At 33.4% G+C, this 13,649-nt stretch overlaps 1 protein-coding gene across 1 annotated transcript in view; it reads left to right on the top strand.

Moving 5' to 3' along the window:
- Nucleotides 1-13,649, top strand: part of LOC141403934 (protein ABHD18) — a 244,693-nt gene that overhangs the window by 184,190 nt on the left and 46,854 nt on the right. Inside the window, exon 6 of the mRNA XM_073987043.1 lies at nt 8,627-9,189. Coding sequence (XP_073843144.1) covers nt 8,627-9,189 — 563 coding nt within the window. The remainder of the gene's footprint in view (nt 1-8,626; nt 9,190-13,649) is intronic.

Here is a 13,649-nt window from a genome sequence, read left to right as displayed (position 1 = left end):
GTTTGGGTGCAAAAATATATGTTTGGGTGCAAACAAATATTTGTTTAAATGTAATATAAAAACAAGCCCAAAAGCCACAAAAAACAGACACATACACATTTGTAAATGGTGGTGTTTTTCTTTTAAAGAAATGCATAGAAATACCAAACATAAAAGCAACACCACATCGCACAAGGAATACATTACAGACTTTAATGAAAGAAAAACGGAATGGAATAATTTATTCAAAAGTAGATAATAATGTAGTGTCGCATTTTTAAAAAGAAGAAAACAAAAATATAGAAACATCTTTCAGCACTTCTCGTTAGTTGTGAAATAAAGTGAAAATCATCAGCGGGAATCAGCGGCATCTGGAATCAAATGATTATATAATGTAATAAATAGATACATCCATATTTCAAATATAGTATAATCTCGATAATCCGGACACCACATGTTTCGGCGGTGTCCGGATTATCGAATTGTCCGGATTACCGAGTAATAACACAAACATATAATTTTGTACTTTAAAATCATTAATAATGGACTTTTACTAGGTAATAACATGATATTTAAGGCAAACAAATCCATATTAAGCAAATATTATGGTTTGCGACCATTTTCAGACCGGAAACAGCTTCCCTGACTACCAAATTTACTTAAACCATCTAAAACTTCTCTACAACTGTTGTATATTCATGCAATTTTTTTTAAGAATATGAACGTTGTAGCCCATGTACATGCATATGTATATTGATTTCCCTGGTCCACGGGATATGCAATATATATAAACGTTATAGCTTACGAATAAGACACACTTTAATTTAAATCTATTGGTTCCATAATTATGAGAATGCAATACAACAATCCTTAGTTACCGGTGATTTTGAATGTCAAATAATGAAAATAAAAGGGGTCATACTACTTAGTTTTAAATTTATTGAAATTCCTATATAAAAACTCTACTCGCTTCTTCGTTTAGCTATAAATCCCAAACAAAACTAACCTTTTACTCTTCACTTCACTTCACACTTCTAAGTAAAATATCCTCGGATACATTACATGCCCCCCAAGGGACTCCTCTCAAAATATTGAACCAATTCCTTTATAAGAAAGGACCACTCAACATCGATTTTTCAGGGAACCAGACCAAACTTAGGTTATTAATACTGTTGCTTATCACAGCCAGTCAAAAATGGTTGAACAATAGGACAATTATTTGACAGATTCAGATAGTTAAGTCCGTATTAACTGTATAACTGAGTTGACAGTAAGTCGAGATTTGGACTGAAAACTTTGAAAAACTTAAATTTTCTTATTAATACACCAATTGCTATTGTTAAGAACGAAAACGTCAATGAAATAAATAAGAATCTAATGATCAAGATAGGAAATACATATTGATGTCCGGATTATCGAGGTAAGAAAAATATGTAATGTCCGGATTACCGAGTCTACAATGTAAAAAATTCTAGTGTCCGGATTACCGCGTTGTCCGGATTAACGAGTGTCCGGAATATCGAGACTATACTGTATATGTATGTATATACAGTGTTTGCGAAATAATAGAGCCACCGTCGTCATAATTTATTTAAACGTTTCTAAAACACTTCCGCGCATTTTTATAATAAAATAGTATCCCATAAATAAAATTCAATCAACATTTGTCCAATTTGGGGTTTGATTTGTATTGGGCGTGGCAGTAATATGATATGGCCTATAATGAGGTGTGAAAACTAATAGAGCCAACCTACGTTAACAAGAATATTTCCTAACAAAATTGTATTTTACCATTAAAATCATTGAAGAATAGCTAGCACTTATTACAATTTAGACCCTGGAAGGGGCTGAAACACCATGCCGGCCCAGAAATAAAGATAATATCCTACAAGGGCCTAGACTTTACCGTAAATATCGAAACAATATTTGTAATTGTAAAAAAAAAGGAAACACAAAAACCTGTTGGAAAATTTTATTATTTTGAAGATTTCAGAGCTAAAAATTGTGGGTCCTGTAAGGAATATCACATTTTTACCCCCCTTTGCTCTAAAAAAATGAACTAAATCTTGGTTGATATCAACTCTAATAGAGCGTACGTGTAGTTTAAGATTTTGAAATCAAGGTAGCATTTGTTTATGCCTGTCCCCATAGGAACGTTTGGTTTAGCCTATGGCTGAACATTTCCTTGAGAGATGGTAAACAATTTGTTTAATTTGAACAGACGAAAATTGACACGATTTTCATTCAACTGTGCTAACTCCAGTCATTCTCAATGTTTTAAAAGATCTGAAGTGCTGAGCAATTTAGGTTCTGGGCGCCGATGAGTTTCCTTCGAGTACATGAATACACATACATATCCTGTCTGTACTTCAAAGTCTCGTGATTTTTCTTCCAATAAATACATCGCTGCCTGTGGGAGAATAAATCGCATCAGCAACAACAAAGAACGAAAGACAAGCGTCTGGCTGCATACCGCATACACGCCACCAAAGCAAAAACAAACTTTTCCAACCTTCGGTAGTCGCTACTGCGTCTTCTATTGCACCACACACACATATCTTTAATATAAAATAAGCGAGAGCCCTCCACCCATAAAAAATATGATCTAACATAAAAAAATATGTTGGTACCCAAACAAATAAAATTTATATATGTTACAAAATATTACATATATATTTGTTTGGAACCAAACCTATTTCTAACATACATATATAAACGTACTCGTATGATATTATGTCAAACGTAAAAACGAAGCAAATTTACAATAATTTTTTAATGTTGCTATTTATTTCCTGTATATTCAGTTTGTTTTTCTGTTTGTAACACATCGAGCTAATCATTTGCGACCCTATAAAGTATATAATATATTCTTAATCAGGATAAAATTTTAAGACTTTCTAGCCACGTCTGTTTGTCCATCTGTTGTAATCACTCTAGCGTCCGCAATAATTGAGATAGAACGCTAAAATTTTGCAACCGAGTGTCTCTTTTCCATAAGCAGGTCAAGTTGGAAGATGGTCTATATAGGTCCACGTTTTGGTAAAGGTATTGTGAGGATTTTATCTACATTTTTTGACCAAACTAGCTGAAATTTGACATTTGAGGAAACTTCTCCACTAAAAACTGTCAAGATAAGTCCACGTTTTGGTATAGCCCCCATATAACGGTACCTCCCTATTTAAGTTATTTTGAGTTTTTTACATTTGCAGACCGAATTAGCTATAATTTGTCTCATCTAGGGTTCCCAGTGATCAAGAAACTTCTACAACAAAAATTATGGACATAGTTCCACGTTTTATTGTAGCCCCCATATAACAATACCGACCGACCGATCAGAGTATTTCATGGTGGAGGGTATAAAAAGTTCGGCCCGGCCGAACTTACCGCTTTTTTACTTGTTTTTTTTCTTAACTATTCAAATATTGTCATTGACAATTTGGTTCTCATAAAACAATGTTGGTATTGTTAAATCGTTAGTTGATGTAATTCATGCAAACACTTTTCTTCTTACACCATAGTATTTATAAAAAAGTAAGCAAAGGCTATAGTCGGACAGGGCCGCCCATACGATACCCTACACCACTACCCTGCGAGTTAGCTTTCAGCACATCAAAGTTTCTTTTAGACAAATAAGCTTATTGTAAGAAATAACTTTTTGGAGTCTGCAACCTTATCACATTAAGTTTAAATAACAATATTATAATTGTTCCACAAACATCACAGAAGGGACAGGGCGTGCACCACGATTCATATTACTGTTTATCGCCGATAAGCAGACGTTTAGTCTGGACCTAATTTTTTGCGTATTTTGACATATTTGCTAAACCATATGGAAAACTTTGTGTCCTAAATATCACACCGAATTGGCTGAACGTTTGTATTAAGTATTCATTCATCACAATTTTTGACCTCAAATTTATCGGTATAGGTCCAGGGTTCATATAGCTATTTTGAAGGTTGTGGCCTCAAGATCAAACTGAAATGGCTGACATTTTGTATTCAGTCTTCGTTGGAGGTAAAAAAACTTTCCACCTGAAATTTGTCGTTATATGTCCACGTCTTCATATAGCTCCCATAGCCAGAACCTACCGATTTTCTGTACTTTGAAGGTTATGGTCTCAATATCCCTCCGAATTGGCTAAAATTTGGTATTAAGTTTTCATTGGGGGTATTAAACTTCCCATCTGAAATATGTCGGTATAGGTCTAGGCGTTCATATAGCTCCCATACAAGAAAGCTTCCCATTTTCGACATTTTGAAGATTATGACTCTGGTTTCAGATTTCTCTATTTTATTGACTTGTCTGAAGTGAATTTCAAACAGAAAAATGTACACATAAACATTTTAGAAGATATTATTGAAATATATGTAGCATACGAAAATATGTGAAATACAGAAATTTTCCATATGCAAAAATAATATTTGCATATGCATAATTTATACATTTCGCATATTTTTGCATATGTGATATATTTCGATTGGAATTTAATTAGAAGCCAAAATTATGCAAATTTTACAAAAATAGGTGTTGCATAAAATTCCGCTGATATTAATCGGGGTGCTCTCATTGATATGAGAGAAGGCTCCCTTGTCCCAACTGGGATGTTTGTGGAACAATTATATACTGTACATTTTAAGAAATATTCTTAAATTTGAAAATTGGCGTTGTTTAGCAATTTCTGCTACAACTTTAAATTTTGGACAATTGGACAGGTAATACGATAGGAAGAACTGGGAATTTGTCTGTCATGATAGAGACAATTTGTAGCATGGGAGGAAGATGTGGTTCTCTTCACAAAACTCATTATATCTTAGGTAGTAGGTCCGTTATCAAGCACACATATTATTGCAATTTTCATCAGAGGAAAGATCGGTAGTTAATTTTTCATATATAGGCGATACAGAGCCGCTACAAAATCGGATAAAAATTTTGTTTTTGGTCCATTTCACCCGCTAAATATTTCTCGATCATAACCAATAAGAATAGGGATCTATTCTGGCCTGAACCCGACCTCCATACAAAATTTCGTGACGATCGGTCCATAATTGCGGCCTGGAGCGTGTTTACAATTTATAATGGACAGACGGACGGACGGACAGACACACATTTCAAAATCGCTTTATCTCGTCGAGATATGAAGATTGGGGTCTCCGACGAATATTTCGCGGTGTTACATGAATTTTTCCCAAAACAAACTTATAATACCCTTTCCACATAGTGGTGTTGGGTATAAAAATTGAAAAGCATTAGTGTGATTTCGAAAAGCTTTATATCAGTGTTTCCATTATGTTTGTTTTGAGCTTTTTGTGGCAAAAGGAAAGTCCTTTAGTGTAAGGATTAAGGATTATTATATGTTTCAAAAGGTCAGTGGCCCCAAATGTTGGGTTTCCTTTAAGAAATTCCAAGTTCCAGGACAAGTTGAAACACATATTGAAACTTTAGAGCTTTTCAGAGCATTTCATGGCTTTTGAATTCAAAAAGAGGACATAACACGCGGAAATTTGTAGCTATAGTAGTTGTATTTTTCTTGGCTTTACACTGGAGTACTGTGGATTTTACTGGAAGTACTATAACTGTCATTAAAACTAATTTATATTCTTTTGAGGTTCTTAAATACGGATTTAGTTTTATTTTGTTCATAAATCAATGGTTTTTACACAGTTCCACAAAGGTTCTGCGGTCAGCGTTGCCGACAGTTTTTGATCAGAAATCGTCAAAAAATTCGTCAAATCGTCAATAAAATTTGGAAAATCGTCAAAAATCGTCAACCTAGTCCAAAACTAAGTTTGGTTTCCGCTTAATGTGAATTTTTCGCTTATAGTTGTGACAATGAGACTGACTACGTAAGAAATACAACCCGCAGCAGTAAAAAATTTGTTCCTTTACTTTTTTAATGATAAAAGTGATAAAAGAGAAAACTGTCAAAATTGCTCTCTCGTGACCAGTTCTACCAGAAAAGTAAAGGAACGGAAAATGAGAGATCGGGTAACAATGTCAAAAATAAACATAAAAATTCATTTCTTCTTTTTTACCGCCATTAAAAGCTATCACCAGATGAGAGTTTCCCCTATGAATATCGAGTTTGCAACAATGCAGCAAGGTAAATACACTGCTAGTTTTGAATGACAGCTTTGCTCAAATATCGCCTGATCAACTGTGTGACCGTCCATGTCATGAATGATGGCAGAATGCTGGACCCCTACATTTTTCACAACGAGATAGACGATTTTCATCTATTAACAATCCTAAACGAAAAATTTCCACTGATATAATTCGAATGTGAGGCAAAAAGCTCAAACTACCTGTATTCCAAATACTCGTATGTACCTAAATATAACCAATCTAGCTGGAAATTGATAAGAACATTAAAAAACTCATAAAGTTGAGTTTCCAACATTGTCTTCGTTATATTTTGGTTAAATAATAGTTATCCTGTTTTATTTCATGCAATTTTGGCCAACGTGAAAAATCGTCATTTCAGGGCATAAAATCGTCAAATCGTCATTTTCCAATTTTGGGCCAAAAAATCGTCAAAATGACGATAAATCGTCAAATTCGGCTACACTGTCTGCGGTGCATACTAACTTTTGCGATATAAATGTTGGGCTTTTTGGAATTCGAACGCTACATTTTCTAATGTATATTGCGCAGTTTTCATTGTTATCATCGAATATTACCTTCGTGTATATCAAATAAAACTAATTGTTTGTTGTTTTCAATAAGTTATGGGTTTTTTTTTTATCCCGAATGCATTTTCATTTCTATGTTGCATACTAACTTTTGTGACAGACTATACAGGGAAAATCAAAAGAAAAATAAAACTTTGTGTCAAAAACGAACGAATCGGATTTTTCCTTACAAAAATGTAATTCCTAACATATATATATATATATATATATATATATATATATATATATCACGCGAGCCAATTTTTGGTATTTTAATGTGCACAATTGTTACTAAAAAGTTCTCTCGAAGTGAGTTCAGCGAGTAGATTGCATAATACATGTAAAATTTTACTCAGAATTCGCGGAGTGTACATAAAATTGATAAATTATTGAATATAAGTCAACTTTTTTCAAAATTAAGGCCCATTAAGTAGTCACAAAATTACATAAACATTAGTTGTGGATCAAAACTTCACGGCGAATCAAATGAGACTACAATCGTACAGATTGGTGTTATAGTTTTGATGTTACAGCCAAAATAAGCACATGTTTTGGTCAAAAAAAATTTTTTTGTTTGAAAAAATATTTTTTCACATTTTCATTTTGCTTAAATCTCCCATAAAAATAGACGGATTTTGCTTAATTGACATTCATATTAAAGCTTTCCCGTTAGGGAAGGTAATTGGGTTGATGAGGATATATCTCAAAGCTTCTGAAATGGAAACAGAGGTCAAATAACCCATTTTAATTTATATGCATTTTAAAATACGTGTAAATCGCGTAATTATCAAAATCATTTTGTCCGCATGTGATTTTCATGTACAGCAAGACTATATCTTTTAATTTATATATATTTTTCGAAATTTACATTGGAGGCTAAGGTGTAGCATCGGCTGCATCCTAGCATTAAAAAACCTATAAAATATCGCTATTTTGCGCAAAGTGCATACAATTTTTGTCCGCATCCGATTTCAGTGTTGACCATGAAAATCTATATCGATATATATCTATTTTAAGGCGATCAATCAAGAACCGTGGATGTAGCATCACACACTATTTTTTGGGATAAAATGAATGTAGCTCCCTTATCAGTGAAGTTTTCAAATCTCTGTTTCCGCTAAAACGAAGATGATGTACTAGTTGTTTCGTTGCAGTGGAAACGAACCGAAGAAAACGCGATAAAATGCGCGATATTTCCAAAAACAATTTTAGATGATTTTTCTACTTTGGAATTTCTTGTAACTCGCGTTTTAGTAGATGGATTTTTACGGTAAATGATTTATTGGATCAGGAACTTAAAAAACTAAAATGTGCAATTAAGTACGAAGAAATCGAATGACAATTGTTAAAATTAGGTCCGAAAAATATGATTTTTAGAAAAATGTTCGCACAAAATTTTCCCATTTGGATGCAGATTTCTATGAAGCTGTGCAGACTACATTCACAATATTAGTACCAAATAACTCAGAATCGCAAGTACTACAATCCTATATATCGTTCTCTGAAAAACTTTTTTGCGGACTGAAATTAGAAGAAAATTTCAAAAAAACACTGTAAATCTGGCTTCAAAATGTCAGCATCATTTGATGGTAGAAGCAGACGAAATATTGAAAAGTAATACATTAGTGAGATGATCCTTATTTAGTTTCCTTCTGCTTTTACTTTGACAGGAAAATCGAGAGAAGTGTGGTTTACTCACAAATCGAGAGATAACAAAAAAGACATGGTGGCTTCAATCCATTTTCACCAATTTTTTAACATAAATATAGCCACAGCTTCCACGCAAATTATCTGTTAAGGCCAATATCTTTTGCCACGTCCAAAAACATTTCATTTTATCCAAAACTATTTAATTTGTACAATATACAATCACGAGTCGCGTGTTCTAAAAGGGTAAACCTTGGCTTCAGCTATGTTAAATTTTCAAAAATATTGGTGATATATATATGAATATTAAAAGTGTGCTTTAATTTTTCAGGGTGTTATGAGCCAGTCAATTAATTGGGACATGTTGGAAACACAGTACTACTCTGATGGGAAATACCGTGAACGTTTGTCCAAAATGGTAACCGTTATTGACGACGCTTTTACAGCTGGCCAAACGTTTATAAAAAACTTTAACCAGTCATTAATTGAATTGAAGAAAGATATAAAGTTTACACAAATGATGCAAAGTGAAAAACTTTCAGGAATTGAAGGTAATTTAAAACTAAACTCAGATGAAACTAATTCGCTGACAAAGTTAATGGAGTTGATTCTTCCGAAGCCAAGTTCGGAGGAAAAAATTGATATAACGAAGATTAATTGGTGGGAACGAGAAGCATTACAATTTATGAGAGGCATGATGGATGAGTGTACTCATTTAAAGAATTTTTCGGTTCCTAAGGAAACATCTTTGATAATTGCTGTATGTGCCAAAGACGACGCATATGTCCCAAGAGATGGATGCACAAGCTTGGAAGAAATATGGCCTGGTGCTGAAATAAGATATTTAGATGCTGGTCATGTGAGTGCTTATGTTCTTCACCAAAAGTTGTTCAGGTAAGACAATATCATAATAAATTTCATTTTAGAAGTAGTATTCTTTATTATTTAATTTTGAAATTTTACATTGCAATGCAGATAACGTTTTTAGAGAATACATAAATATTAATATTGGGGGTTATCATGAATGAAATTTCCTCATGAGTTTTGTCTTTCCGCCGTTGCAACGAGAAAGAAAAAACGAGATAGTGAAAAAAAATCACGGGGAATTGCCGTTCATGATAACCCCCATTGACTTAGAGTCGTCTATCAATTAAGGTTAATTGGTAGTGTTTTCAGTGTTTTACAGATTGAATTTTAATAAAAAAAACGCCACAATGCTTCTAATTGAAGACACTGGCACGACGTGTGTTGTTTTTGCTGTAAAGCAGACCAACCAAATTTTTATGTGTGTGCATTCGTTGAAATTCGACGACACATACTAGTGGAAGAGGTTTGAATTGTTTTCGCAGACACTTTCGTCGGAGTTGTATGAGGTTGCCAAGGAAAAACTTCTCATTGAACTTTTTTCTTTGCTTACCTTTATACTTCGAGCTGACGATTGATGTTTGGGTATAAAAAGTTTCTTGTTGAAGAAGTTATTGAAAAATAACTTCGGTGGAGAATATCCACAAACAAGAAACAAGGGAACTGATGAGATCCAGTGGCGTGGATCGAAACTATAGTATTCCCTGCCTTACCCCTTGGCGAACAATGGCAAATCTTTTCCACTAATAAAATATTTGTTTTAAAATATTAAAACAACAACAACAATGGGATTAAGTCAGACTATTTTGAAAAAAACAAAATTGCAAACGCTATCCCAATAAAAAAACGCCACAATGCTTCTAATTGAAGACACTGGCACGACGTGTGTTGTTTTTGCTGTAAAGCAGACCAACCAAATTTTTGGTGTGTGTATTCGTTGAAATTCGACGACACATACTAGTGGAAGAGGTTTGAATTGTTTTCGCAGACACTTTCGTCCTAGTTGTATGAGGTTGCCAAGGAAAAACTTCTCATTGAACTCTTTTCTTTGCTTACCTTTATACTTCGATCTGACGATTGATGTTTGGGTATAAAAAGTTTCTTGTTGAAGAAGTTATTGAAAAATAACTTCGGTGGAGAATATCCACAAACAAGAAACAAGGGAACTGATGAGATCCAGTGGCGTGGATCGAAACTATAGTATTCCCTGCCTTACCCCTTGGCGAACAATGCCAAATCTTTTCCACTAATAAAATATTTGTTTTAAAATATTAAAACAACAACAATGGGATTAAGCCAGACTATTTTGAAAAAACAAAATTGCAAACGCTATCCCAATAAAAAACGCCACAATGCTTCTAAGAATTGGTTTCTTTATTGTGAGTAAATTCTTAATTAGCTGGCTAGGCTTTTCCAGTTGATTACTATTCCATTATTTCAGATTCATAAAGTACTGATTTTTGAAAAAAACATTTGACGAAATTCTTTTATTGCCGGGCAACGACCAATAAAATTATGTATGTCTTCATTTTCTTGTGTATTGCACATTAAACATCTTGGGTTTGCATCTGCTTGATAACGATTTGAATTAAGTGCTATCTTATCACTTCTGGTTTTAAGTAGCCACATAATATCATCCAGTGTCACACGATCCATGAAGAACGATCAGCCAAGAGTAGGTTCTAATTTACCGTGAAATCGCCGTGAATTATGTGCTTTTGTTAGTGCCTCATTAATTTTAGTTGTACGCATATATTGTAGAAGACATTGAATGTTTTGCCTCCAAGTTTTTTTTATAATTCAGTTTTTATTCAATATATAATTTTACAAGGAAAATAAATTGTCCTTGCGCCTTAAAAACTTTATAGGGGCGAGTTGGCATATTTAACAGTAATCAAAAGAATGTACAAATAAAAGTGTATAATAAATATATATTAAGATAAAGGAATTGTTTAATACTACAATAGATGTATGGTCAATTTATTAAACAAATACAATTTCAATTTATTTTTGAATGTTGAAATTCGTTGTACGCTTTTAAGTTCTGGGGGGAGATGATTAAACTCAGAACAACCACTATGTTCAATCCTCTGCTTGGTTGATTCGAGTCGACATCGTACAACTCGCAAGTTTCTATGATTTCTGGTGTTAAAATCTGACTGATTTAAATGAAACGGGAATGATTGAGGACCAAGGTTTAAACATAAATGTAAGCAGCTGCATTTTGTATAAGCCATGTATAGGTAAGATGCTATTTGCGAAATTCTCATATAAAGAGACTGTTGCGTAAGAACGAGGTAGATTGTAAACTAATCTCAGTGCTTTATTTTGAATTCTTTGTAGCGATTTTAGTTGTACGCTCTGTGCCCATATGCTATACACATATAGTTAAAATGACTCTGTATTAATGAGTGGTAAATTAAAAGATGAGTTGATGTATGAAATTTCCTTCTGTATTTATGTAAAATTCCAATGGCTGGTGCGACTTTAGATTTCATCTCTTGTATATGTAAATCCCATGATAGGTTATGTTGCAAGTGAATGCCAAGGTACCTTATAGAACGGGAATCATATATGGTTGTATTTCCAATAACAATGTGGAAAGGATAAAAATCTGCACAATGCGGACCAAAGCGTATAACCTTTGTTTTCTCAGAATTAAGAACAAGCTTGTTAATTCGGAAAAACTCCATTATAGTTTCAGCGCCTTGTTCCATTTGTGATTTCAATATTGCTTCGTGGTTATATGGATAAACAAGGGAAATATCATCCGCATAAAGTATGAGTTCTCAGTGGAGCTTTAGCTTAAATATGTCGTTTTGGTATATGGTGAAAAGCAGAGGACCTAAAACGCTGCCTTGTGGTACTCCATGCAGAACAACTCCAGTAGTACTTTTCACCCCATCCATCTCCACATACTGTTTTCTATTCTTAATGTAGCTTTCCAACAATCGTAAAGAATTATCTCAAAATCCATAGAAAGAAAGCTTTGTAAGCAATATGTGTATATTGATCTATCAAATCGAACGTCTTCGATAAGTCATAGAATACAGCTGCAACACCACCACATTTGTCGTCAAGAACTTCGCATATTAAATTTACTACATTTATAACTGCATTTTGCGTTCCACAACCTTTTTTAAATTTAAATTGGTTTTCATATAATTGATTCGCTTATATAGCGAGAAATATGCGAATACATTACTTTTTCAAAAATGTTATCAATACACGATAACAAGCATATTGGTCGGAAATCGCTAACAATCTGATAACAAGAAATTTTTGGTATGGGTATTACTTTTGAAATTTTGAGAACATCTGGAAATGTAGTCGTTTGAATATTGTACTTGCAGATTCTTTACAACGCTTTATTGCTTTGACCGAGATGTCATCGCCACCTGGGCTTTTATTACACTCTATGTTGTTGATGAGACTAAGAATTTCTTCGTTGTCAGTTAAATTGAAAGGAAAGGTTGTACTACACGGCGAAAGCGTTTCAAGTTTATTACACTCGTCATCCTGAAGGATATCTAATCTGGCTCTTAATAGCGTCGGAACTTCCAAAAAGTAATTGTTTTTTGAACAATTTATGTTTTTCTAATCTAAAAACAACATACTTTTTGCCATGTGATAAGTCTTCACCGATTATTTCCAGTTTTTGTATGTTTTATTTCATATAGGTATGTGGGATATGGTTTACACTGTTGTTGGTTTATATTTAAATGTACAATTAATTTTCTTTAGGTTTCACTTAGACATAAATGACACTATAACTAGTTGTGTGAAATTTGAAATAGTTTATAATTTTGTAGGAAAAAATTCAATCAAGTTCAAAATGTATGTAATTTAACAAATTCAAATATTGTAATAACTAGGGTTGTGTTTAATATAAATGCAAGGGCTAATAACTTTAAAAAATCTTGCATGCACGGATAATAAATTCACTTATTTAGATGCCTTTTATAAATTCACTTTCGTTAAACGTTCTGTTGTTTAGTTGTTTACAATATGTTATTTCAGTTTAAACAGGTTTTTTTTTTTATTTACAGTTGTACATTAAGAGTTTTTGGTTTCGTTTGTTTAGCTTGTACTTCTTACGACGGAGCGCACGATTAGAAGGTTCGATCAACAAAAATTAATTACTCTCAGCAGAAATGTCACCAGCCCTTCTTTGCAATGATCTTTTCCAATGCTGAGTGGAATGAAATGGAATGGTTAGGTGTACATATGTCAATATATACATATGTTCATGAAATTTAAGTACAAATGAAAGAGTAGAATGTGGTGTCCAACTAATGGCACTTCTATAAACATCCAGCCCCACCGTGACATGTGTGTAAGACTAATTTAATAAGACATATTTTTTATTGGACCGGCAAAAACATATCCGAGGGCGGTTTCATATCCGTACACCTCACCAACGCCAGCAAACATTTAACTTTCCCTCCATAGAGCTGAATACGTATCTGTCCCAAGAATTAACTCTATTG

Source organism: Musca autumnalis, unplaced genomic scaffold (genome assembly GCF_047663935.1).
Source record: "Musca autumnalis isolate F117 unplaced genomic scaffold, ASM4766393v1 scaffold_4, whole genome shotgun sequence".
Lineage (NCBI taxonomy): Eukaryota > Metazoa > Arthropoda > Insecta > Diptera > Muscidae > Musca > Musca autumnalis.
Note: the sequence above shows the minus strand (reverse complement) of the source record. Positions and strands in the feature narration are given on the sequence as shown.